Source organism: Osmerus mordax, chromosome 9 (genome assembly GCF_038355195.1).
Source record: "Osmerus mordax isolate fOsmMor3 chromosome 9, fOsmMor3.pri, whole genome shotgun sequence".
NCBI classification, from domain to species: Eukaryota; Metazoa; Chordata; class Actinopteri; order Osmeriformes; family Osmeridae; genus Osmerus; species Osmerus mordax.
In genome coordinates, this window is record NC_090058.1 from 14,598,220 (window position 1) to 14,624,894 (window position 26,675).

The window sequence follows — 26,675 nt, forward strand, 5'->3', positions numbered from 1 at the left end:
TGGAAATGACAGTGAACAAAAAACAACAGCGATGAATCAAATGCTTTTTTATTTCTCCATATAGAAAAGAATTAAGTTAAATAGGGAAAGTCAAAAGTTCGGCGTCCTGTTTTCAACCGATGGTCCTTGATACATTAAACGTTTGTCCCATAAATGAAAAAAGATGTAACAAAATGTAAATACCATGTTCACAGTAATAAATATTCAAAACAAAATCTTTTGTACATTGACATAATATATAATCATATATATATATATATAATCATATGTGGTAAAAACTTTTTTCAAGTTTATCAAACATAAAATAATCAAACAAAAATGGCTGAATAACAGAATGATTGACTGCATTTATTCATTCCCAAGGCATTGGTAACCATGGCCATTCAGAGTTTGTAATAAATAAAATGTGATATTACCTCAAGATTGTAGTGCGTCACTGTAAAATAAAATACAAAAATCATAGTGCAAGTTTTTTTCTCTTTAGCAAAATACTCTTGCAATTTCCAAAATAAACAAACAGGAATGACAATGAGAGTGAACGTGTTGAGCAGCAGCACGTCCTGAACAACACTATCAGATCCTCTGAAGTCTTGGCAGCAAAGAAAATGCTTTCGCATAATGTGGAACCGTGGTCATTACTCAATGCCAGGTTTTTTTGGCAAGTTAATTCAAGACAAAACAACAACAAAACTCAGAAAAATCTTTGCAGTTTACACTCAGATCTGTCATGATCAGGCATCAAACCTGTTATGAGTTTGATTAAACATTTTGCAAGTCTGTGTGTACACATGCCTGTGTTCATCTGTCAACATGATAAAAAGAAATGCATAGAAAAGAATATTGACCAGTAGCAATGCTCAACCTAAAAGGATAAGCTGTCATGCAGCATTGTGCGAGACACGGAGAGCAAGGCAGACAGATGTAGAACGAGTGTGTCTTTTCATGAGTGACTGCCTCTACTTGCACTTTTCCCTGGCTTCCTGTCCCCCTCTGAAAACAGGAAACGAGGAGGGGGGGAACTCCTCCCGTTTCCTGCTGGCCTGCAGGTGGCGCTGTCCTGCTCCCAGCCAGCAGCCCTGGATAAGTTTCCAATCTGGAGGATGTGGTGAGTCACACCTCTGCTCCCAGCTCTATGACCCCAGTCTCAATGATGGGCACCAGCTTGTCTTCCACCTGGACCAGCAGGATGGTCTTGTCGATATGGGAGCGGCCGGCTGGCTCCCGGCTGCAAGGCACCCACCGGTGAATAACCTGCGGCACAGGCAGGGTGAGCCAGATAGAAGGGAAGAGGGAAAGAGAGCGAGAGAAAGACAGACAAGTTAGGTCAGGGCGGGTGAGCCAAGCAGAAGGCAGACATGATGATAAACAGATATGTATATGGAGTCAAGGAGTGAGAGAAGAAAAACGAGAGTACAAAAAACTCAAATGAGAGAGTAAAAGACCGGAAAAAAAGGACAGAAACATGGAAAGAGAAACACACACGTACAATGGGATACAAACAATGTGTACGTGTGGCCTTCGCTGAATGAGCAAGAAAAGAAGCCAGAGAGAGCCATGCTGGTGTTAAGTGAAGGTTCCGTGTACTCACATGTCCCTCCATGCCCTCCAGGGGGCTCCAGTCCCTCCAGCAGGTCCTCCCTGCCCTCAGCCTCACGGTCTCGTCAGGCCACTGCAGCTCCTTACGCTTCGACAGGTTGATGTTCTCCAGAACCTGGTTCACGTCCATGATCTGGGACGAACGGCACACAGGTCCATATTAGCTGTCAAAAACTGCTGGTGTAAATCATTATGGAATAACTGGAATATTACTTAAGGTTATTCGATATAAAATCTTAGTATGAAATATATATATATATACATGAAAGCTTGCTCTGAGATAGTAAATGGATGGTGTGAATGATATTTTTTTTATAAAATGTGAAACGGGAGATGATCAGAAGAGCCAGGTTTCCTAACCTGCACCCTATAGGAGATATCCTCCCTGCGCACAGAGGAGAGGGTGGGGTTGTGCTGGTGGGGGTGCTGGCTGAGGGGGTCTCCCACGGCGGTGCCCAGCCCGTCGCTCCCCAGCAGACCCACCAGGGTGTGGCGCTTGCAGGGCGGGATGCTGTGGCTGGAGAGAGAGGCGGAGGGCCCGGCAGGGTCGGGGCCGGGGCCCAGGCGCAGCTGCAGGGAGGTGGGCAGCGTGCGCAGGGACAGCTGGCTGGTGGAGGAGCGCCGGCAGGGCTCCAGGCCCGTGGCGGAGGTGCGGAGCGACGAGTGGCGGCTGCTGCTGTAGCGGTAGGAGGACGACTGGCTGGCCACGGAGGCGCGGGCTGGGGACTGGCGCACCAGGCCAGACTGCACCGACTGGGAGCTCTGACTGGTGCCTGACGAACGTTAACACAGACTCAGCATCACCCAGCTAACACTGTTAGAACTTCAGACAGAACACAGACCTGCTACTCAGCATGAACCAGGTAATGTGCGCATGTGTAGGAGTTTAGGAGCGTGTGTGTAGTTGAGTGTGTGTCTGTGTGAGTGTGTGTGTGTGTAGTTCTCACCCAGGGAGTGTGGCTGGTAGGCCAGGGGAGGGGCCGGTCCGGACCCCCCTCCTTGGGACATGGAGCTCTGCTGGGAGTCACTCACCCCCGTCCCGTTCCCGCTGGCGCATGACAGGCCCCCTGCGTCCGAGTCCTCAATGTTCCCCCCGCTGTTACAGCCCGCGCCGCAGCCCTTACGCAGCCTGGCGGGGCAAGAAACCACCATTACACAACATCAACATGAACAACCACTACTACACGACATCAACATGAACAACCACTACTACACGACATCAACATGAACAACCACTACTACACGACATCAACATGAACAACCACTACTACACGACATCAACATGAACAAACTTCAGCTATGTTCCATCAACATGAACAGACATTTCGTGATCATTAATAAACTGCTGTTCAATTCCATTACAATTAATAATGACTTCAAAAAGCCAAACTTAAGTTGGAGCCCACCAATATAAACATTAATAAACAATGTCTTCCATGAATATGAATCATCGTTATATCCCATTAAAAAGAATAAATCATGTTTATATATTCCATGAAAATTCATAAACAAATGTAATTGCTGTGGAGTAGACAGGTATTCTGTCGAGCCACAGATGCTAAACCAATCGGGAGAGAACCGGACCTGTGCCAGGTGTTGACAATGAAGTTCCTGATGTTTCCGCCGCTGATGGGCCCACCCAGCACATGTCCCAGCTGGGGGTGAGAGTTGCAGTAGGAGGTGGTAAGCGGGGACACGTAGATGGGGTAGCCGATGGGCTGGTCGCACGATGAGTTGATCATGTTCCGCAGCGCCTGCTTGGCGTTCTGGATGCTTCCACGCTCCGGGTTCCTGTTCCTCAAAAACACCAGCTCCTGCTGCTGGCCCGCCCACAGCCCCCGCACACACTCCTTATTTACCTACACACACACGCGCGCAAACACACCCGCACAGACACACACACAAGCTGGTTAACATAATGAAACAGTTTGAGATCCACCAGCTTAATCAACAGTCCAGACACCATTATTTCATTTCCTTCACTGTTACCTAGCTGTTAGTTCTGCACTCTCACTGTTTCCCAGCTGTTAGTTCTGCCCTCTCACTGTTACCTAGCTGTTAGCTTTGCCCACATCACTGTTACCTAGCTGTTAGCTCTGCCCCCCAACTGTTACCTAGCTGTTAGCTCTGCCTTCACTGTTCATCCATACCATCTCAGAGGTCTCTCTGTCAGTCCCCAGGCCTCCTGTCCAGGCTGGTCTCACTCTCCTGTAGGGGAAAACTACACCTCTCTCACTGTCTTTTTCTCACTCTCTCCACCCGTTCCTCGCTCTGGCTTTCTCACTCACTTCCTCTCCTGTAGATTTAAAATGGACTTATCTTTTGATGTGGACTGTTCATCTCCCCCCTCCCTGTCCCACCTCCTCCTCATCTCCCCCCTCCCTGTTCCACCTCCTCCCCCTCTCCGAGGCGCACCTTGATGACCCTGAAGCTGAGGAACCGTCTGTTAAGCATGATGATCTTGTACTCGTTGGTGCCCTCGTCCAGGACGTGTCTCAGCGCCAGCAGCGAGGGCGAGTTGGACAGCACGGCGCTGCGCCACGCCGGGTCGCCCTCGTGGGCGATGACCAGGTTCTGCTGGTGGGAAGTGATGGCCTGGAACAACACCGCCGGCTCCTCGTACTCGTCTGGGGACGTGAAGTGATCCTGAGAGAGACCGGAGGGTGAGACACGGAGACAAGGGTGGAGGAATGGCTTCATGCATCAGGCTTGATATATATTCAGAAGTGGGATTTAAACCCAGGACAAGGGCACGGAAGTGGGTTCTCCTAAACGACAAGTCTTCAGAAGTGGCTCATCTCTTCAGCGGTGGAAGTGAGGAGCTCACCTGGTGCAGCTTGAGGGACATGCGGATCCCAGGAACCACCACCTTCCTCAGGAGTTCCATATCTGCAAAGATCCACTCGTCCCTCACCGAGGAGATGCGGAAGTCTCCCTTGAAGAGCGCATGCAGGCCGTACAGGAAGGACTCCAAGTTACTGAGCGGGGAGAGAGGGAGAGAAGAGGATACTAAAGCAAGGGAAATAACGCATCGTTTACACAATGGACCCGCAAGACAACACTAACCAACACAACCAAGGTTGTTTTATGCAGTGACTTCCTTAGAGGAGGGGATGATCTGGTGTCTGCTGTCTGACAGGTGAGTGTGCGTGAGACAGGAGTGTGTGCTGGGCATGCGTGAGTGACTGCGGGTACCTGGACATGTGGTGGGCTGCGGTTCCCAGGGCCCTCCTGCCCAGCACACAGAGACCGAAGCACAGCAGCACCAGAGATGAGTCCTTCTCACTGTCCAGCGGCTGGAGACACGAGGGGAGAGGGCCCAAGATGGGAGATTGAAGAGGGAGAAGGAAAGTGAGAGAGCTCCAGGTCTTAAAAAGCATTTGATCCCCCTCAACTAACGTGACGAACCACCCGTGATTGATGATATTAAAGTATTGCGAAGCCAGATATCCAACCTTGGCTCTCCTTGAGTTGCAGTACTGGATCCAGGCGAGGTACACCGCACAGAAGCTGTCCCTGGAGATGCCTGCCAGCCGGTGGTCGTAGTCCTCATCGATGTTGGGGTTGAAGGTGGGGTCCAGGTCCACGTAGTTCCGCTCTCCGCAGCCCCGCAGGCCCTCCCTCACACTCTCGTTGGCCAGCCAGTCCTCCAGCCTGGGTGAGGCCAGCACGTAGTATATGATGCCCTGAGCACAAGAGAAGAACAGCGTTGTGATGATGCAGGTACAGGTATACGGGTGCGGCTGGTGTGACAGGTGTACAGGAGTGACAGGTGCACTAGTGACAACTCACCTTGACGTAGTAGGTGGTGAGGATGCGTCGCAGGTCGAACACCTGCAGCATTGAGGCGGCGCTGTTGTCTGTGATGCTGTAGCCTTCCAGGACGTACTTGGTGACCAGGACCTCCCAGGCCAGCCAGCGCTGGCCGAAGGCCGCGTTGAAGGACAGCAGGTGGGGCATGTGACCGGGCTCACAGCAACAGCACGCCTCGTCCTCCTCCACGCCCTCCGTGATGGCCTCCACCTCCCTCTGCTGGCAGTACGTACCTGGCAGGGCCAAGACAAACACCGTCACCTCAACTCAGAGAGAAACACCGTCACCTCAACTCAGAGAGAGCTGTGAGAATGATTAAGGGGCGAGTCACCAGCCCTCCCTCCCTCCCTCACCCCTGAACTCCAGGCCTCGGAGCTGGAAGGTGACCAGGCCGTTGCCCGTCTCGATGATGTGCACCAGGGCGTTGAGGTAGTCGGAGGCCAGGATGAAGCAGTCCCCGGTGGTGTAGTTCCCCCAGCGGCCCAGCAGCAGGTCCCCGCTCAGGCTGTGCTGCAGCGAGCGCGTCAGGTGCTCGTAGAAGATGGAGTTCAGGTTGTTGTCGTCGGAGCCTGGGGGAAGGAGGGCGGAAAGGAAGGAAGAGAGCTTCATAAAAAGGGACCGTTGCGTCTGGAAAGGGGGAGTTTGATTGAATAAAGGAACCCATTTAACAGTCTGGGACGATGATTTGAGAGGGTTATCTGGCCCCCAAACCTGGGTTGCGATCCAGCTGGGAGGCCAGGCGAGTGTTGGAGTGGTCGACTCTCTTGGTGCTGAAACGGCAAAAACAGTCACATCGGAACACGTCAGAAACACCGACAGACACCCGCCCCCTGAACGAAGCACACGTGACGAGACGGGGAGATCGTACTTGTAGTCTCTCTCCCAGAACTTGACAGGGCGAACATAGGAGGTGATGAAGATGGCGCTGCCCAGGAAGGGGTTGAGAGGCGTGGAGAACACCGCTGACACCAGGGCCTGAACAAACAGCATGGCAGAGTCTGGGACGGGACGCTGAGTCAAGGATCTTCAAGTCGCACACACGTGACACATCACACTCAGTCCCCCAGAAGCCATTTCCAATCATTTAAAACCTCTTCCAGTGACAAAACCCACAGAGCATTGCAGCGAGTTCTGAGGAGCGAGGATACGAGGCACGGCGAAGGGCTGGGCGAAGGCGTGGAAGGCGGAGCCCCAGGTGATCTGCCAGGGAGCGATGTAGGTGTAGACAAAACGCAGCTTGTAGAACAGCTCCCACAGCTGCAGAGGACACAGACAAGGACCATGAGAACTGGGCCCTCTGTGTGACCCTGTGACCTCTCTGTGACCTCTATATGAACTGGGACATCAACATGAACTCCCACAGCTACAGCCGACGCTAACTCTTACAGCCGCAGAGAACACAGACAAGAAGGAGGAGGATGAACCTCGGCATGACCTCTCTATGACCTGGAACCTCTATAAGACCTGTAAATGACAGTACAGTGAACACGGCCTGGAAACAGCTTGGCCAATTAGAGGGGATTGCGTTTGAACCCGCCCCTTTCAGGAAGTGGTGAAGGATTAACGCAACACGCATGACCTCTGACCTTGCTGAAGACGACAGACATGAGGAAGAGGTCCAGCAGCAGGGTCTCGGAGAGGTGGCGGTAGTCGAAGGTGAAGAAGAGGACAGTGAAGAGGACGGTCACGTACTGGTAGGTGGGGCTGCTGTAGGACGACCGCAGCAGCTTCAGCCCCGCCACGGTGATCATCAGAGCTCCCACCCTGGGGGGGGTCACACAGGGGTCGTACAGGGTTTATGCAAGACCACAAAGGGTTCACATGAGACAACACAGGGTTCATACAAGGTTTCCACAGGGTTCGTACAGGGTTCATAAGAAATATGAGATGAGATTTAATGAGAAAAATGAGATGAGATTTAATCATGATTCAGTCATCAGTTTAATAAACTAGAAGAGATCATGAATTAACAATTGAACTCGCAAAAGAAAATGCTGTTCAATGTTTTGTGTGTTTGTGTTGAATGTAGGAATGAATTGTTCTGAATACCATCATAAATGAAAGACTCAACATTAGATTGTGGCTTCTACACAGTTTAGGTTGACTGAATGCCTGTTAAACTACTGGCGCCATCAAAAACTACAACTAAAGCAATACCACTAGAACCAGCAAGTGAGGTGTACAGGAAGCAGCAGGGGGCAGCAGCAGGACTCACTCAGTGTCCAGCTTGCGAGGGCTGGCCAGCTCCTGGGCACTGCCGCTCAGCTCGTTCAGGATGACCAGGGGATACAGGACGTTCTTCTCCAGGAACTGCAGCCACACCTGCAGCTTCTCAAACCACATCACATGGGCTGCACCTGGGAGGGAGGGAGGGAGGGAGGGTGAGAGGGTTGGAGGGTTGGATTGAGGAAGAGAGGGTTTAGGCACTGGCCTGCTATTCTATAGTATGAAATGCCATTCTAAGATTCTACTTTATGAAATGCGTGGTGTGCTTGGGAGACTCACCCCTGACCTCGAACTGGTAGTACTCCTTGGTTTTGAGCAGGGGGTGTGAGAAGCAGTACCAGGGCAGCTGCTTGCGGGCCTGTGGCAGCAGGTAGTGAGTGAGGAGGCCCACAGCCCCCAGGAGGCCGTAGAGGACGTAGCTGAGGAAAGGCTGGGGGGGGGGAGAGAGCAGTCAGTCCATCAGGAACCACAGGGGACCAGGTCCACGCTGAGCGGTCTGCCAGTGTACCGTGTTATTATTACCTGCAGTGCTATGAACACTGTGCTGACATGGATGGCGAAGTAGAGCACAGCGATGACCACACACACAATCAGGTCTGACTGGAGACGCTCGTTCTGTTGGTGGGGGGGGGGGGGGGGGGGGGGGGGGGGACACACGACATATTAGGAGGAGGCCTGGCGGGTGGAGGATGGACCACAGCATCAGAGTTAGAGACTGGACCTGAGGTCTCCTGTCGGATGGTCAACTCACCAGCGAGGCCTTCAGCTTCTCTGGAAGAGGGTCCTGGACCTCAGACAGAGGGTCTTCTGGGTTCTTGTCTTTCAGGTTGGGGAGAATCTTGGACTGGACCAGTGAGCTGGGAGGAGAGGAGAGGCCATGAATATAGAACCGACTATCACAGTGTTCAGGGACATGTTTATATAACAGCACCAACTGTTGATCTAGAATGTTCTGTTATGTAGAGACATTCAGCAACAAGCTCCGATTCAGCTCTCGAGGGGCCCAACCAGCGCTGTTGTGTTTACGTCTACTTATCACCACGGTAACGGGCAGGCGCTCACATGAGGACGGAGGGGTCGCTGCTTTGGCGGCTGAGGTGATAGGAGACGGCCACCAGGAGGCCGCAGAACACCGAGAACAACACCGGGATGTGCTGGGGCTCCCATGTCTCCTGGAGGGACACACACACACACACACACAGCCATGCACGCAAGTACAGACAGTCACACGCAAACCCACAGAGACACAAATATTTTAACTTTGTCGAGCGTGAAAACAAAGTAGTGATGGACCTAAATGAAAAAGGAAAACAAACTTGAGTATGCACTTGGCTGAAAACCAAAACCGTTCCCCGACTAACCACCAAAATATGAAAACTGTTAGAACATCTAATCCTTGATTTTCTGCTGTACCTTCCACATGCACTACTTGTATGTCTCTCTGGATAAAGGAGCCTGCTAAATGAATACAATGGGAAATGTCTGGTCAGGTGGGAGGTTGGAGGTCACCTTCAGGGCTCCGTAGCAAAGGCCGTACAGCAGCGCCACGGTTACGCCACTGCGCAGCACGCTGTAGAGCGCTGACAGGAGACTGGTGGAGGCTGGGGAGCAGACAGACAGGTCAGCAGATAGTCAGGTTAGCAGACAGACTGAAGGGGGGAGGAGACAGGAGGGGGGGCAGACAGACAGAGAGGATGAAAAGCAGACAGACAGATGACAGACAGAAATAGAAGGCAGACAGACAGAGACTAAATGGAAGGCAGGCAGACAGACAGGATAGAAGGACAGGATAGAAGGCAGACAGACAGACAGACACAGACAGACAGACAGACTAGGAGGCAAACAGACAGGAGAGCAAGGTCAGCAGACAGCACCGCTCCCGAATGTGGCAGCTGGCGCAGAGATGATCAGCACTTTGCCCCTGTCCGACTCCCTCATGTCTAACCGTGCGAGCGCGTCCTCGCCTGCTCTCCCGGACGTCGGACAGACCGCAGCTGAGAGGACTCACCGTTTCCCCCAAACACGTGGATGTCCAGCTGCTCAAACAGGTACATGAGGAAGGTGTTGACCTGCGGCAGCAGCCCCATGAAGAACACCACAGGAAAGCAGAGAGTGAACACTGTGGGCCGAGACGAGACCAGGGTTAGTGATATGCAGGTTTTCTGTACACACGAAGCTTGTGTCTCAGTGAGGTCAAGAGGTCGCTCCGTGGGCCGCTGGAAGGACACATATAGATCTAGGAATGCACTCTGTGCAACCTCTGGAGAGCGAATAAGCAGATAATGGTCTCTAAACTCAGTTATGACCGCATCACCTGCGGACCGTTTCCCATGTGCATCATTCGTGGAATGTGTACTGTTTAAGGGCATGTTTTGGTGGTTACTACATCTGTCTGTAGTGTACTGTCCAGCTTATGTATATAATTGCCATCGGAGAGACATGTTATTCACTCATGCTAGCCACTCTGTTGTGGATTGGTGGCATGATCCGACGTCGAGCTAATAAAACCGAGTCAACACTTTTATATTGTCGTACATCCTTGGCCTGCCTTGACAGAGATCTCATCCTTACAGTTAGTGTTGGAGCAGGAGGTAACACTGTGGTCCGAGACAAGACCAGGGTTCGGGTTGGAGCAGGAGGTAGGGCCTGGGGGGAAGGTTTACTGTTGGGGCTTTTGTTGAGGACGTCTTGTGGTAGTGGTGGAGTTAAGGTTAGTGTTGGGGGTTAGTGTTGAGGTAGCGCTGGGGCTAGCGTCGGGGCAGCGCTCGGGGCCGGTGTTGAGGGTTCTGCACTGTGACCTCACCTATGACCATGTCGCGGGCGGAGGCCAGCAGCAGGGAGCTGGTGAGCGCCACGCCGTACAGGGTGACGCGGGAGGAGCTGGTCCTCTCGCTGCCGTAGTGGAGAGCCCAGATGAGGCCGCAGCACAGGCAGAAGTACACGGGCCGGCTGTACGCTATGATGCGGTTGTGGCCCTGAGAACCGTGAGAGGGAGAGAGCAGGGATGAGCACCAGTAGAAGTGTTAGTTGTTGAGAGCGAGAGCGAGAGCGAGAGCGAGAGCGAGAGCGAGAGAGAGAGAGAGAGAGAGAGAGCAAGGAGGGAAAAGGGGGGGACAGAGAAGAGAGGGAGAGCGAAGAAGCGAGTGTGAGGCAGTCTGCAGGTTTCGCCCTCGGGGTGGGCGTGTGTGTGAGAGCGAAAACGCTCCCAGTGAGCGTTTATACACCAACAATCACGTTACATCAATCATGTCAAACCCTTCCCAAACACTGTCTGGACTGTCTGTGAGAGACAGAGAGAGCGACAGATAGAGAGAGAGAGACAGATGTGAGTTGGGGATGGAGGAAGAATGAGGGGAGATAGAGAGATAAAGAGAGTTGGACAGAGAGATAAAGCGAGAGACAGAGAGGGGGTCTGTAGTCTAACCCTTGTTGGCTATTTAAAGTCAGTGCCTGCAGCAGAGTTGGAGTTTCATTAATAAAAGACACAGTTGGAGGACAGAGTAGGAGGGGAAAGGGGGGGAAGGAGAGGAGAGTGGCTAGGAGGAGAGTCGAGTGGAGGGAGGGGTGGAGGGAGGAGGGCCGCATCCCACACAGTCAACCCTCCTGACTAAGAGGGTCACGATGAATGTTGGCAGCATTATATTAGGACTTGTTACCACGGGGGGGGGGGGGGGGGGACGACGACGACACACTCACATGTCGAGGTGAGGAGGAGTCTGGCTGAACACTCTGAGAAAAGAGCAGAAAAACCTAATTAACAGCCAACAATTGTAAACACAGGATAAACAAACACCCCGCATTGAATCTGTGTTTGGTTTAATCATTTCTCATCATCCTGTTCGTCATTCAGGGAACATTTGGGGGGGGGTTGCAGACAGACAGACAGGATGTAAACCCAGAGGATGACCGACTGCTGGTCATTCATCACCTTCAGTAGAGAGTACTGGCAGCTGGCAATGACAAGGCAGAACTGAAAGACCCAGATGTCAGTGAAGAAGCCGTGGACCAGCAGAACCGAACCCAGGAAGGCCACCAGGATGGCCAACAGCACCGCCAGCACATTCTCAACAACCTCGCGGTTCCTGTCACAGAAACAGGGAGATAACGCTCACACAACGAGCAGCGAGAGCATATCTGATATCTGAAACAGCTTCTAGAAGAGGTATGTCATCTCCTACCAGTCTAGCTCTCCCTCTCACCTGTGACCCGTCTGTCTCTCACCTGTGACCTATCTGTCTCTCACCTGTGACCCGTCTGTCTCTCACCTGTGACCCGTCTGCCTCTCACCTGTGACCCGTCTGTCTCTCACCTGTGACCCGTCTGCCTCTCACCTGTGACCCGTCTGCCTCTCACCTGTGACCCGTCTGCCTCTCACCTGTGACCTGTCTGCCTCTCACCTGTGACCTGTCTGCCTCTCACCTGTGACCTGTCTGCCTCTCACCTGTGACCTGTCTGCCTCTCACCTGTGACCTGTCTCCTTGGTCTAGTGGTCCCTGGTCTAACTCTAAGACTCTCCTGGTCTTCCTGGTCTAGCCCCAGACTCACCTGATTTAGCTCCTGTCTCACGTGGTCTAGTTGGTCTAGCCCCGGACTCACCTGTCGAACAGCGCCAGCAGCGTGAGCCTGTCGAAGTGCAGGCCCACCCAGAGGTAGGGCAGCAGCCAGAAGCGGTAGTACTGCTTGGCCTTGCGGGCGGCGGCGGGGTCGTCGGGGCCCAGCGGGGCGTCCTGCAGCTCGGGGCTCAGGTCTGTGTCCTGCTGCTCCAGCAGCTCTGGGTCCATGGTCAGGAGACGGTTCAGACGGATCTGGGGGGACGCCCAGCCGGGTGAGGACGAGGTGGCACACGCAATGATAGAAATGCACACTGTCACATACACACACATAGATAGACACACACACACACACAGCCTAGGGGAGGGACAGATGACCCTGTGTGAGAGGTAGCACACACATACATAGACACAGACATGTATACATAAACACACACACACACACAGTGGCGGAGCACTCACCAGGTCGTGGGGGTTGAAGCGTACTGAGGTAGAGCTGGAGAGGTGGGAGTCCGTGTCCCTGAGGAGCAGACAGACAGACAGGCTGTGAGGGCTGAGACGGCTGGCTGGTTCTGTCAGTACCGCTGGGTGTCTCGCCTGGCACTCACCATATGTTGTTGGAGGCTCGTCTGGTGGCCGGTTCGAAGTTGACCAGGGACATGTCGCAGCCCCCCGCCTCGTACAGAGAGGGGGTTAACTTCCCTGGAAGGCAAGCCGGCACACACTCACAAGGTCGCCTACAGGCAGCTGAGGCACACAGTGCTTAATCACATTTACATGTTCCTCATTTAGCACACACTTTTATTCAAGGCGACAACAATGAGACCTAATGATCCAATCCACCATCCAAACGTTTACGGTCGTTTTCGCAACAAGCAATTCATTATGTATATATTGCAAATATATACAAAACATGGATGACTTAGTACATCCACACGTGCCCTATTCCCCTTGGTGCCCCTATGTAGGGGTTTCATTTAAGGTGCTCAGTCATATTGTGTGGGTGTTTGCCCTCGTCTGCCCTACCAAAGTCCTCCTGCAGGCTGGTGGCTCCCACAGTGGACGCCTTGTCCTGGGAGCCTTCCAGGTGAGCACTTCCGTTCCTGGCCAGCAGGGAGGCGCTAGCGCTCAGCACGGTCACCTGGGACGGCGTTCGCGAGGGCTGACCTTTCACCTGGGAGGCAGAAGGCTGGGAGGCCTGCCCCAGGGCCTCCTGGAGACTGGCGGAGGAGGAGGAGGAGAGCGGGAAGGGGGCGGGGGGCGGGGTGGAGATGAGAGAGGGGAGTTGGTACACGATAAGAGACGACGGGATGGAGTCTGGGGACGGATAGTCCAGACTAGTCCAGAGGCAATCAGACAGGTCAAAGATGCAGAGATAGGGAGGGAGGAGAAAAAAAAGGTATGAAGGGAGAGAGAGAGAGAGAGAGAGAGAGAGAGAGAGAGAGAGAGAGAGAGAGAGAGAGAGAGAGAGAGAGAGAGAGAGAGAGAGATGGAGAGATGGAGAGATGGAGAGATAGAGATAAAGGGACGGATGGAGGGAGAGGGAGGGAGATAGGCAAAAGGGCACACACGGGTGAGTATAACACAAACAGACAAACAGACATGTAAGAGAGAGAGAGACAGAGAGATAAGGGTAAGAATCCCAGAAAAGGAACACAACACTAAACCCTGTTAAGAGAGAAACGGTTGAGGAAGAGAGGACCGGGAACCTGAGAAGAGAAGCAGGAGTCCCACACGCACACGCGGAGCAGGGAGGAAGAGCCTGCTCACGTTGCACACCGGGAGACCGGACCCCGGGGGTGCTGGGTTACACTGCGTACGGTCCTGCGGTGGGGGGGGGGGGGGGGGGGGGGGTCTGCCGAGGGCTGAGAAGAAGGGCAGGACGGGCAATGGGTTTGATATTGGCTGGGGATTGGTGGAAACTGGAAACTGGTTTTACATTTTGCAAGCTTATTGACCCCTTATTGGCAGACTTGGATCTCCTTGCTTAGCATTTCTGCGGCTCAGCTTTTTGGAAATGTGACCTTGTCATGGGGAAGGGGGCAAAAAGGGGAGAGAGTTTTCTGGGAAGGAATAACTCAGATGTTTCAAATTCAGCAGGAGAAAACAACCAGGGTGTGTTGCAGGACTAGTCTAGGACATCTAGGCAGACTAGAGGACAACTAGGCAGACATCTGCTGACCTAACCCTCCAGGAAACAGTATACTAACATTACATGACAGTGCCTTTTGTCATGTGTCATTTAGCTGAAGCTTTCGTTCAAACTGACAAATTGTGCACGTAGAGAGCACATCTGTTACTCAAGGATCACAGTTCAGTATAGCATAGTTCTATCGTTACACAACTAAGATGACAGACAATGCAGAGGAACTAGGACAGCCAGTGACACCCCTCCCATCTGCAACGAGGTAACCTGAGGACGCTTGTCGCAAAAGCACAAACTGCTTGTCGTTTATTTTCCTATGGGGGCCGCTTTCTCAGGGGCAGGCAGCTTACTCCAAGGATTTGGAAGAAGATCGATATCATCGACGCATCTCTCCCCCCCGCCCCCCCGCCCAGAGTGTTTACTGGGAAGGACACGGCAGCTGGATTCAGGACGATTATTACAGAGACTATCGTACTCACACTAGCGAGAGCCGAGGGAACAAAGTCCTGAACGGGGATGTGGTGTTTACAGCGTGACGACAGGGTTGCCAGGCGTCTCGCGTGCTTGGGAACACGACAGGAAACGGATTGGGTTTGGAAGCGAGGTGGGAAGAGACGAGGTGTGCAAAACGTGCTGATGCAGAGTACAGAGAGGGCAGTGCCGTCTGAGAGGGGTGCCATGGCAACGACACAGCACTCCACGGCAGAGGTCAAATGGGGCCCGGCATAAAGGGGTTGAATGGAGGATGGACAGGGAGGATGGGCATGGAGGATGGGCATGGAGGATGGACATGGAGGATGGGCATGGAGGATGGACATGGAGGATGGACATGGAGGATGGGCAGGGAGGATGGGCAGGGAGGATGGACATGGAGGATGGACATGGAGGATGGGCATGGAGGATGGACATGGAAGATGGACATGGAGGATGGGCATGGAGGATGGGCATGGAGGATGGGCATGGAGGATGGACAGGGAGGATGGGCATGGAGGATGGGCAGGGAGGATGGACATGGAGGATGGGCATGGAGGATGGGCATGGAGGATGGGCATGGAGGATGGACAGGGAGGATGGACAGGGAGGATGGGCATGGAGGATGGGCATGGAGGATGGGCATGGAGGATGGACATGGAGGATGGGCATGGAGGATGGACATGGAGGATGGGCAGGGAGGATGGGCAGGGAGGATGGGCAGGGAGGATGGGCATGGAGGATGGGCATGGAGGATGGACATGGAGGATGGACATGGAGGATGGGCATGGAGGATGGACAGGGAGGATGGACATGGAGGATGGACATGGAGGATGGACATGGAGGATGGACATGGAGGATGGGCATGGAGGATGGACAGGGAGGATGGACATGGAGGATGGGCAGGGAGGATGGACATGGAGGATGGGCAGGGAGGATGGACAGGGAGGAGCAGGAGGAGCGGAAGCTGGCATGCTCCTCACCAACACCTAGGACCCAGACAGGGTTCCTGTGCCCCATGCACAGGCCGAGCCCCAGCCCCAGCCAGAGCAACAGTCCCCAGGCCGAACCTCAGCTCCACTCCCTGCCCCCAGGCCTAAGCCCACACCCAGCCCGAGCCTCAGTCCTAGCCCCAGCTTACCTGAGAGGAGATCCGATGAGGGAGGCGGGGGGCGTGGGGTTACTTCCTGCGTTGTGGCGTCGACGCACCGCCTGCCGCCGGAACGTGCTGCGCTCGCGGCGGAACGTGACCGCCTCCTCGCTCCCTGGGGCTGAGACAGAGAGAGAGACAAAGAGAGACACAGAGAGAGAGACCGAGAGAGGGGAGATATGTGTCAGTATGGTTGCCTCACTACCACGCTCCCGACTAGTAGGACAGGCAGAGGCTGAGATGCCCCTGCAAGCCAACAGGGGGCGCTATATAGGTGTGTATATCTACACATATCCAGCACACGCACAATATCTATAACCAGCGTCATGGCCACAACAACAACGTTTACAACATCTGAACTTCAGACAGAAGCTGTGATTAGAACACACGATCAGATTTCAGAACACCGTCCCAGCCAAAGTTCAGGAGTTTCCCTTGCACAACGTGACCCCTCCCACACAGACGGCCCCTGGGATTCATAAATCCGCTTCGGCAAAAGTCACATCGGGACGGAAATATGAAACACCCTGACTATCCTCCCATGCCAGCCAGTCATGGGACAGCTTCCACGACACCAGCGTTGTACAGTATGCTAGCAACACAGCCAGGGTGACCCAGACACCCTGACTCATACAGCCAACACAAGGCATCCACCAGTGACTATCAGTCAACAGCTGCATCATAAACAGTAGCCCACGCACCGAGGACAGCAAACGCACTGTGTGGAAGGAGAAACAAACGCCCAACGAAGCTGTTATTAAGTTACTTAGAATGTAGAAGGAACAGATGCTACAGAGGAGATGCTGTTTCTAACCTGGAGGGAGAGAGAAACAGTCTATAGTAGAGATGCTGTTTCTAACCTGGAGGGAGAGAGAAACAGTCTACAGTAGAGATGCTGTTTCTAACCTGGAGGGAGAGAGAAACAGTCTACAGTAGAGATGCTGTTTCTAACCTGGAGGGAGAGAGAAACAGTCTACAGTAGAGATGCTGTTTCTAACCTGGAGGGAGAGAGAAACAGTCTACAGTAGAGATGCTGTTTCTAACTTGGAGGGAGAGAGAAACAGTCTACAGTAGAGATGCTGTTTCTAACTTGGAGGGAGAGAGAAACAGTCTACAGTAGAGATGCTGTTTCTAACTTGGAGGGAGAGAGAAACAGTCTATAGTAGAGATGCTGTTTCTAACCTGGAGGGAGAGAGAAACAGTCTACAGTAGAGATGCTGTTTCTAACCTGGAGGGAGAGAGAAACAGTCTACAGTAGAGATGCTGTTTCTAACCTGGAGGGAGAGAGAAACAGTCTACAGTAGAGATGCTGTTTCTAACTTGGAGGGAGAGAGAAACAGTCTACAGTAGAGATGCTGTTTCTAACTTGGAGGGAGAGAGAAACAGTCTACAGTAGAGATGCTGTTTCTAACCTGGAGGGAGAGAGAAACAGTCTATAGTAGAGATGCTGTTTCTAACCTGGAGGGAGAGAGAAACAGTCTACAGTAGAGATGCTGTTTCTAACCTGGAGGGAGAGAGAAACAGTCTACAGTAGAGATGCTGTTTCTAACTTGGAGGGAGAGAGAAACAGTCTACAGTAGAGATGCTGTTTCTAACTTGGAGGGAGAGAGAAACAGTCTATAGTAGAGATGCTGTTTCTAACCTGGAGGGAGAGAGAAACAGTCTACAGTAGAGATGCTGTTTCTAACCTGGAGGGAGAGAGAAACAGTCCACAGTAGAGATGCTGTTTCTAACTTGGAGGGAGAGAGAAACAGTCTACAGTAGAGATGCTGTTTCTAACTTGGAGGGAGAGAGAAACAGTCTACAGTAGAGATGCTGTTTCTAACCTGGAGGGAGAGAGAAACAGTCTATAGTAGAGATGCTGTTTCTAACCTGGAGGGAGAGAGAAACAGTCTATAGTAGAGATGCTGTTTCTAACCTGGAGGGAGAGAGAAACAGTCTATAGAGAGATGCTGTTTCTAACCTGGAGGGAGAGAGAAACAGTCTATAGAGAGATGCTGTTTATAACCTGGAGGGAGAGAGAAACAGTCTACAGTAGAGATGCTGTTTCTAACCTGGAGGGAGAGAGAAATACAGTCTACAGAGAAGATCCAGTGTTTCTAACTTTGGTACAAAGGAGACACGGTCCAGTCTTTCTGCTAGAGACTCACATGAGGAGCTCTGTTGTTGCTCTCCATGGTAACTCCACTGACACTGGGTCTCTCCATGGTAACTCCACTGACACTGGGTCTTCCGTCCAGGCTCACACAAAGGCAACAATAGACAAATCTTGGGGCCTACTCATCGCCTGAGCCTCAGGCATCATTATAGGGCTGGAAACTCATCGTACTACCATCTTTCACGATGGTACCTAGTTTAATACTACCACTGCCTCTAACAGGTTCGACATCATTACCAAAGGTGATATGGTAATTATATAGTTCAACCACAGCTTTAATGAGGCCTTGGGTACTAAGGAAAAAGAAGGTAATAATTATAATGTATTCATTTAGCAGTAGCCTTCATCCAAAGTGATGAAGGGTAATGTGTGATAAGTGATAAGTAAATATGCTTTCAAATGCTCTAACCCATGAGCTATACTCCTATAGCTATAACCCTAATGTTCTAACCACTAAGCTCTAACCCTATCCCCCAATATAATGTGTTCAAATGTTCCCACTGACTCTATAAAAGATATGCTGTGGTTCATCTCCTAACTGGAGGTTTATTTTATGCAGCCGAAGATCATTCAGCTCTGAACCAAAAGAAGGGAAGGGGGGGGGGCATTTTGTGAACTTAAGTTAGTTAAGTTAGTGTTGAACACTGACAGAAAGAATAGGGTGTTCCCCTGTACACTGCCTGTGAGATACAGTGTTTCAGTGAACGAGTGTTTCAGTTTTTACATTTACATTTAGTCATTTAGCAGACGCTCTTATCCAGAGCGACTTACAGTAAGTACAGGGACATTCCCCCCGAGGCAAGTAGGGTGAAGTGCCTTGCCCAAGGACTCAACGTCAGTTGGCATGACCGGGAATCTAACTGGCAACCTTCGGATTACTAGCCCGATTCCCTCACCGCTCAGCCACCTGACTCCCTAGTTTTTGAGTGTTTCAATGCCTGGGTGTTACAGTGTTTCAGCTACAGTGTTTCAGTGACGGCGAGTTACAGTGTTTGGGTGGCGGGGTGTTTGGCCCCAGGCTGGTCAGTACCTACCCCGTGAGGAGACAGCCGTGGCGTCCTGAGGCTCGGAGAATGCTATCTGATTGGGCAGACTGTTTCTAGAGCGCGTCACGGACTCCAGCTGGGAGGCCCGTCCCAACAGGGACGCCGCATCCAGAACCTCCCCCTCTTTAGCCTCCAGGTCCGACTTGGAGGTGGTGAGAGGGCGGGCCCCGGCCGGCGCCCCCAGGCGGTGGGGGTCATTAAGGCAGGCCGCCGTGCCGCTATCTAGACTCAGCACTCTGGCATGCGTTTTGGCACTGCCCGTGCTGGGGGTGCGACGAGAGGCCCGCCGCTTCCCCCCGGCCCGCCCGCCCCCCTCGGCCCCCGCCACAGTCTTGGCCGAGGAGGCGGCGTGCTTGGCTCGGAGGGCGCGGTAGCGTCCGTCGGGGGAGTGGCATGAGTGCGAGGTGTTGCTGGAGGAGCTGTCTGTGCTGAGGTGGTGGGCGGAGTGCAGGCTGGAGGCACAGCTCAGCTCGCTCTGGTCGCTCGAGTCCTCCTCCCCGCCCCCGGCGAACACGGTGCTGCGGGGTTTGATGCCACGCAGGGACATGTAGTCCCGGTGGCGGCTGGCGTCGAAGCTACTGGCTCGCTTCTTACCCGTCCGCCGCCGCCCGCTGCTGCGCCCGGCTGCCGAGGAGGAGGTCCGCTGGACCAGATTGGCTGATTTGGGTCGCACGTCATCCTTCTCCCGCTCCCTGCCCAAGCCACAGGGTGAGCCGTCAGCGCTGGTCCGGGCGCCAGGCTCCTCCTGGGCGGCTGCGGGCTCGGCGGTGTCCGGGGTGGCGGGGGGTTGCTTGGCGGTCAGCTCGTTGGCGTGAGGGTTTTTATTGGCCTCTCTGGAGGGCAGACCAGGTAGGCATCTGGAGCTGCTGCTGCTGCCCAGGCTGGACGTCCTGCCCTCAGCTGAGAGGGGAGGCTCCGCCCCGCGCTCCGCCCCTCGCTCCGCCCTGCGCTCCCGCCCGTGCTCGTCCCCTGACAGCGACAGCAGGCTCTCCACGTGGGTGGAGCTGGTCTGCTCGCTGTGGAAGCTGCTGACCGTGCTGTTGGTGTCTCGGTCCGTCCCGCTGCAGTAGCTCTCTGTGGAGCCGCTGCTGCGTGTGCTCAGGCTACGCAGGCTGTCCGCGCTGCGCTCCCCGCCCCTACCTCCCCCCCGGCCTCCTCCCCCTCCACCCGCCTCCCCCTGATACAGCCCTGAGGCCCTCTCCCCGGCCTCCCTGGAGGCTGAGCGCGCCAGGCGCCGGGGGTCCTGGTGTCTGTAGCACTCTGTCCCTGAGGTGGAGGCCACGGCGTGGTCCTGCTGGTAGGGTCTCTCTGCCCCCTCCCTTGCCCTTTCCCCCGGTCCCGTCCTGGGGGGCCTGGCGGCCTCCAGCTCACACACGGGGTCCAGGCCCCCCCTCCGGGGCGGGGGGTACAGACTGAAGTCCGGAAGGGAGGGGTCAGGGAAGGCCGAGCCGGCCGAGCTGGAGGTCCGCGGCAGGCCCCGCGAACGAGGCTCCTTCCTGAAAGACTGGGAGGGCATGGGCCCTCGGGCACTCGGATCTGTGTCGCAGGAAGTGGAAAGGGATTGGCTGAAATGGTGTGTGGTGGAGCTGCAGAGATCTGAGGGGTCCCTCGACAGTTCTGGAGGGCCCAGGGAGGTAGAGGGCTGCATGGAGGCAAACGAGTCGTTGGAGACAAGGCAGTACATCTTTGGGTCTGACATCAAGTCTAGAGAGAGGGAGAGAAAACAGGAAGGAGGACGCAGTGAGTGAAGTATTGCTGCTATAAAAACCTCCGGCATGTTTTATTGTGTAGACCAGGTGGTTAGGGCAGGTGGAGATCTCACCATGATCCTGGCTACAGCTCTGAATCAGAGTCAAGCTGATGTCATCTGAGGTCTTCCCCACCTCTCCTCCTGCAGAGACAGAGGGATGAAGAGATGGCAGTTTTCATCTCTTATTCATCCATGTCGCACCCTCTCTTTCTAGACAACCCCCAACTCATAGACAAATATAGACACATACACAAAAATACAGAGAGAGGCACACACACTCCCAAACTCCCAGCACGGTTAGCCTCCTTACCTCTCTCCTCTCAAAAGCTCTTTGGACACTCTAAACTGTACCACTGCGATGAGTTAAGAACTGGAGATGTAGAAAGGTCTTTTGAAAGGTAGCCCTGTGTAGCTAGCCCTGTGTAGCTAGCCCTGTGTAGCTAGCCCTGTGTAGCTAGCCCTGTGTAGCTAGCCCTGTGTAGCTAGCCCTGTGTAGCTAGCCCTGTGTAGCTAGCCCTGTGTAGCTAGCCCTGTGTAGCTAGCCCTGAGTAGATAAACGTATGTAGCTAGCCCTGTGTAGCTAGCCCTGAGTAGCGAGATCTGTGTAGATAACCGTATGTAGCTAGCCCTGTGTACTGTAGTTAGGCCAGTGAAGGTATCCCTGAGTTGCTAGCTCTGTGAACTGTAGCTAGCCCTTGGTTGCTAGTCCTTGAGCAAGACACTGAACCCCAAGTTGCTCCTGAAGGGCAGCATGGCAGCTCTGCCACTGTCAGTGTGTGAGTGTGTGTGAATGAGTGAATGAGAGGCAAATATGTAAAGCGCTTTGGGTGCCGCTGTGGTACAAAAAAAGTGCTATATAAACGCAGTCCATTCACCATTATACTTTAGCTACCCCTGAGTAGATAGCCCTGTGTACTATAACTAGCCTTCAGTAGCTAGCCCTGAGTAGATAGCCCTGTGTACTATAACTAGCCTTCAGTAGCTAGCCCTGAGTTCAAAGTGTGAGTAGTGGCCAGCCCTCCGGGGGAGCAGATTAATGAGCTCAGCCACACTTGAGTCCTCATCCCACTTCAGCCCTCTTCCTGTCACTGGCTGGCTAATTAGAATTGCTCTGGGAGGACCTGCTGAATAACTGACCCTGTGAGTCGCCTCGCTTCCACACACCAACGGGCTGGAAGAGCAACTGTATACGTGATCCCTCCACCTCTCCCCCATTCCATCTCGTCCTGATCTCCATCCCTCCCTCTTTCTCCCCTCTCCCTCGTTCTACATTGTCTCCCTCTACCTCAATAAAAGTACACTAGAGTGAGGCTGACTCCCCTGCCGGTGCTTCGTTTTTTTAATGCAAAGAACGTTGTCTTTGCAAAGCCAGCACCTTGCTGTTTATAGAGCTGCCACATCTTGGTGTGACTGGAGGTCAGGGTGGTGCTGAGTCAGACCACATCCCCCTGCAGAGCGAGCGCAGCAGCGGTCTGTGATGCATCGTCAACACGAACGCACCACAGGGTCACCGGGAGGGGAGGAGTGAAGACCAGACTGACTAAGGAAGAACTGAGAGCCTCAGGTCCCTCCCAGTAAGAATCTCTGCTTGCTTGTTGGTCAAAACGTTCAAATCAAATATTATGAGTATAGACTTTATTACAAGCAAAGTCTCAAAGGACTTCATAGTTGCCTGCAGATGAGCACTGATAACCAACCTAAACCCTCAGAGAAGTTGCATGGATTGAGTGTGAATGCTGCAAACACATCTGGTATTCCAGCTAAGGAGCAACACAGTGGGGGGGGGGGGGGGGGGGTTACCTTTGGCTGTGGTCGTTCCTCCATGGTTAGAAGTGATCTGAATGAAGAGGTAGAAAGGAGCAGCGACGTCAGAACACACTTGCCTCAATGACAACTAATCCCTGCACAGGTGCCACTGTGAAGACGGCCAGTGTCAGAATCAAGCATAAACCACAGCTGAGACAGCAACAGACAAAAATAAACCGATCTTTTATCAATACCCCCACTCTGACCCTTGATCCCAGTGTGAAGTGCCTTAGAGGCACGACATAGCAGATGGGAGATAACAGGCTGATGAGTGACTCAAGGACAAAGCACTCAGGAGGGAGGTGAGGGGGCTCCAGGGTTAAAAATAACTCACTAAGTACCTAGGATATTAATCCTCACTTTGATTCTGAGGGGTAATAATGTACCCATCAGTAGCCCAGATAATAAGAATCAAGTTGAAGTTAGCTATTTATGTTTCAATGCCCTCTCAGGGCCCCTGGGTCCCTCTGCCCACCTGGTTAATAGTGTTTCCTGCTAGTTAAGGCCCCGCCCAGACTGACCTGGTGGCTGGAGTCCATCCCAGTGTACGAGTTTCTGGAGCTGCAGTCCACTGGTGGTGTCTCCTGTCTGATGAAGTCTGCCATCTCAATACCCCCACCAGGGTCACTGTACACACACACACACACACACACATACATGAATGCATGCATGCACACACACACACAAATGGACGCACGTACGCAATGCACGCACACACACACACAGTCTCATTAGTTACCTGCCAGTACAACAATGTACTCAACCATGATTACAGGCTCCCCTGAAGTAATGATGCTACAAATTATGTAACCTAACATGGCAATATATTGCTGTAATTAAATGGGAGTAGTTAAGAATATAAAACAGGACAACACATTCTAGCGGCTATATATAGCCTCGCTGTGCTCATTTCACCAATCGGTATGCAAGAACAAACCGCAGGCCAAAAACGACAACTTTTCGGACTGATGAAAGTGTTTCATAAGAGAGCGTGTGAAACTATTACACAGAGGCACCAGACATCCTGAGTTTGAACAGAGCGTTACTGAAGGTCTGGAAGAAGGGGAACGTGTGGGTGGCTTTAAAAACACAGCCTCATTCATGCGAGTTGGCTTGTCTTTTGTAAACCCTGCGGTTGAAGGATCTCATAGTTCTCCAAGGTTTTCCCTTTTCTCAGCATCCTGCTCTGTACTCCTTCAGGAATGTGCCAATGAGTCACTTTTTCACAGGCAGTAAAAAACAAAAGAACCTCTGGGGTTTTCATTCCAGCACCATGAGAGCCGTTTCCCCAGCGTCACATCGACACTCTGTCCTGAGGTCAGCAGGCTGTTCATCTGCACTGCGTGTCTGTTAACTCACCACACCATCAGAACCTTGGCCTCATGGTCCTGACAAATCTAGAGGAAACGACCTCAGTGGTCTGGATGACATCACCCACCTCACAAAATTAAAACAGACTTGTTTTGCATTTTTTCCCCACTCTGCAGCCCTTTTCCAGCCTGATGGATTGCACTTTTCAGCACACAACAGCCTTCACGAAAGTAATGATACAATTAAGGCAATCCTTATCCGGATAACCTTTGACCCTTACCCTGGGCCGTTGCTGTCCTCTTGGCGTGTGGCACTTCCGTCGTTGCCCCCTTCTGTGCTGGCTCTGCCGCCCTGCGTCTCCTTGGCCCGGTGCTCCACCACCTCCCCCTCATCCAGGGCATGGTGGAGGCGGTAGTTCACCGTCTTCAGCAGCAGAAACATGGCCGCAATCACACCACAGTAGATCCCTACAATCACCATTGTAGGGGGCAAGGCCTAGAAAGAAACACGTCAGGCGTCGGATTAAAAAAGGAACAGCTTTTAACATTGCAATTAAACTGTCCAATGATAATGATGCCATTAAATGACTAGCAGGTATTTAATTCAGGTGGGAGTCAGGTGGCTGAGCGGTGAGGGAGTCGGGCTAGTAATCCGAAGGTTGGAGATGCATGTATGTTCTGTTATTATTAGCTGCTCAAACATTTCTACTAAATATATACTACGAGGCTGGCCATTTGGTAACTTCCTCTCCTGAAATAGAACTGGTACCATCCTTTCCAACAACATCTCAACACACTGATGTCTCTGCTAACTCTGGCAAACCAAAGCAAAGTCAACTAGAAACATTCATGTTGAGAGGACATTTGGGTTTGAGTTAACCCCAAAGATAAAAATCTGTTATACTTACACCGTAAGCTTTAACATATATATGTAAATAGCTGACATTGACAGCAGTTTCAAAATCACATTCACATTGCCATACACTAGTAGCTCATTGCTCACTGTCATGATGAACATTTTTATTGCTATGTAGTGGCAGGGGTCCATCTGGACGAGTTTGTACAAACTAACATTAGGGTTTAGCTCATTCCTGGAACCATGTTTCGTTGTAGTTGCATTATTTTTAGTTTTATGGGGGGACTAAAATTAGTAGAGAGTCCATCTTTATGTTTATCTTTGTTTTAATTCTGAGATTAAAATGACAGACAATGTGATTTCTGTTTGGGAAAATCACTGATGCGTTCATGCAAGTAAATAGTTTTATTCCAACATGCAGTGAATAAACTGGCCCAGTTCTATTATGAAAATGACAGCCAGTCAATTTGCTAGCAAGCTATTTCGTTTGCATTTATAATTATAATATAGGATCTAAGTATACGTGACAGCACAAACAACAATAACAAAAACTGTAAAATTAGACTGAGCAGAATGTGCATCGTTGCGCGACTTTGTCTTGTATCCACACATACAAATCTCTGCGTTTATTTACTTGAAATATGCATATTCCAAACAAAAGAACCTCTTAGCTGATGGCTAACTAGCTATCCAAACACTGTACCAGTCTGTCAACCAGACTAGCTAGCTAGCAATACTACGTACTACTACGTTAGCGGTATGCTAACGGTACTGTAGTAGAGGGTCGAGTTGTATTCATAATATGGGACAGCATCCCACAACCAAACGGTTCCACGAACAAAGAAGAGAAACAGTTTCTTACCATGTAAAGCGTAAAGGGAAAACATAACAGGAAAAGCCAGATGTAGAGGTGCAAAGCATTGACAAATGTATTTTGATGGGGGTCGTAATACCATCCGCCTGTGATTGAAGCCCAGACCCCCTGTCTGAGGATCTGAAGTGTTTGAGACCCCATGTTTTATCCCCTTCGTATCCTTGAAGAAATGACCAAATAAAAGGGGTGACACGAACGCTAGCCGTCGTGAAACATGACAAACAGTGCACTGTTTTCAGACACTGGCCTGAACATCCCCACTGCAGCCATCTTCTCTGCAGCTAGCCAGCTGGGGCACTGTTCTTGGTCCTCCAGTCAAAAGTCTGCTATCCCACCACGCCCTGCGTGCGGTTTCTTCTTCCTATCATAATCGCAAAGGTGATATTTCAATAAATAGCTCCACCATGTGGTATCACTAAGTAGTAAATTAAGAAAACCCACCAAATAACCGCTGCAATCGAAAGCAAGATCGTAACTGACAACCTATCCTAGACAAATGGAGTGTCCAGTTTTAGTTTGATACCTGGGTTACAATTAATGTTACTCAACTCCTATTAGTCTTTAATAATAATAATTCAGCATTAACATTTTGAATCCAGAGAATTTTGAAATTCGTTTGATTAAAAACTTGAATTTAAATTCAAATGGATTTGAGACCTGGGAATGAGGAGAAGTATGTATGGGGGAATAAAGCAGGAGACTGAGATTGGTGCAGATGTCAGCATGTCATCATTATCACCCTGATCTATACAAAAACATGGGAAGGCATTGATACAAGTACACCAGGCTAGATTCATATTACAAGGAAACAAAAACGATAGATAAATGTCCAGTAAAAGAAAACAAATTGACAACCCTACTAACTCTAGGTCCACTAAAGATCCACACAGATGTGGATAGTGATGAACAGCATTATAATGTCT

General features: G+C 51.9%; 1 protein-coding gene across 3 annotated transcripts; it reads right to left on the reverse strand.

Annotated features, from left to right (window-relative positions):
• Positions 1–30: 30 nt before the first annotated feature.
• pcnx1 (pecanex 1) lies at positions 31–26,013 on the reverse strand. Of its 3 annotated transcripts, none has more exons than XM_067242756.1 (36): positions 25,741–26,013; positions 24,304–24,518; positions 23,234–23,339; positions 22,707–22,743; positions 20,979–21,047; positions 19,145–20,860; positions 15,944–16,073; positions 13,212–13,405; positions 12,794–12,887; positions 12,648–12,705; positions 12,232–12,440; positions 11,564–11,717; positions 11,332–11,364; positions 10,439–10,610; positions 9,644–9,754; positions 9,145–9,236; positions 8,698–8,804; positions 8,387–8,492; positions 8,158–8,250; positions 7,915–8,065; positions 7,625–7,766; positions 6,996–7,173; positions 6,558–6,666; positions 6,278–6,407; positions 6,121–6,179; positions 5,763–5,978; positions 5,389–5,642; positions 5,052–5,282; positions 4,792–4,892; positions 4,424–4,574; positions 4,012–4,242; positions 3,181–3,455; positions 2,544–2,725; positions 1,957–2,369; positions 1,589–1,729; positions 31–1,251 (listed from the first exon to the last, which is right to left on the reverse strand). In XM_067242756.1, the coding sequence occupies exons 1-36, from the start codon at positions 25,891–25,893 to the stop codon at positions 1,111–1,113; spliced, it is 6,954 nt and encodes a 2,317-aa protein (XP_067098857.1). In that variant the 5' UTR covers positions 25,894–26,013; the 3' UTR covers positions 31–1,110. The 3 variants fall into 3 exon arrangements, with proteins under 3 accessions (XP_067098857.1, XP_067098856.1, XP_067098858.1); XM_067242755.1 differs by having other exon boundaries at positions 8,698–8,807; XM_067242757.1 differs by lacking the exons at positions 31–1,251; positions 1,589–1,729 and having other exon boundaries at positions 2,295–2,419; positions 8,698–8,807.
• Between the last annotated feature and the right edge of the window lie 662 nt (positions 26,014–26,675).

Bases quoted from the DNA above. Each gene is read 5' to 3' on its own strand.
- pcnx1 (XM_067242755.1), bottom strand. From the start codon at position 25,893: ATGGGGTCTCAAACACTTCAGATCCTCAGACAGGGGGTCTGGGCTTCA. The intron at 12,706-12,793 runs GTGAGTGCCAGG...TCTGCTCCTCAG, and splicing joins CGAGCCTCCAACAACATATG to GGACACGGACTCCCACCTCT. The intron at 8,808-9,144 runs GTGACCTCCAAC...GTGTCCCTCCAG, and splicing joins TTTGCTACGGAGCCCTGAAG to GAGACATGGGAGCCCCAGCA.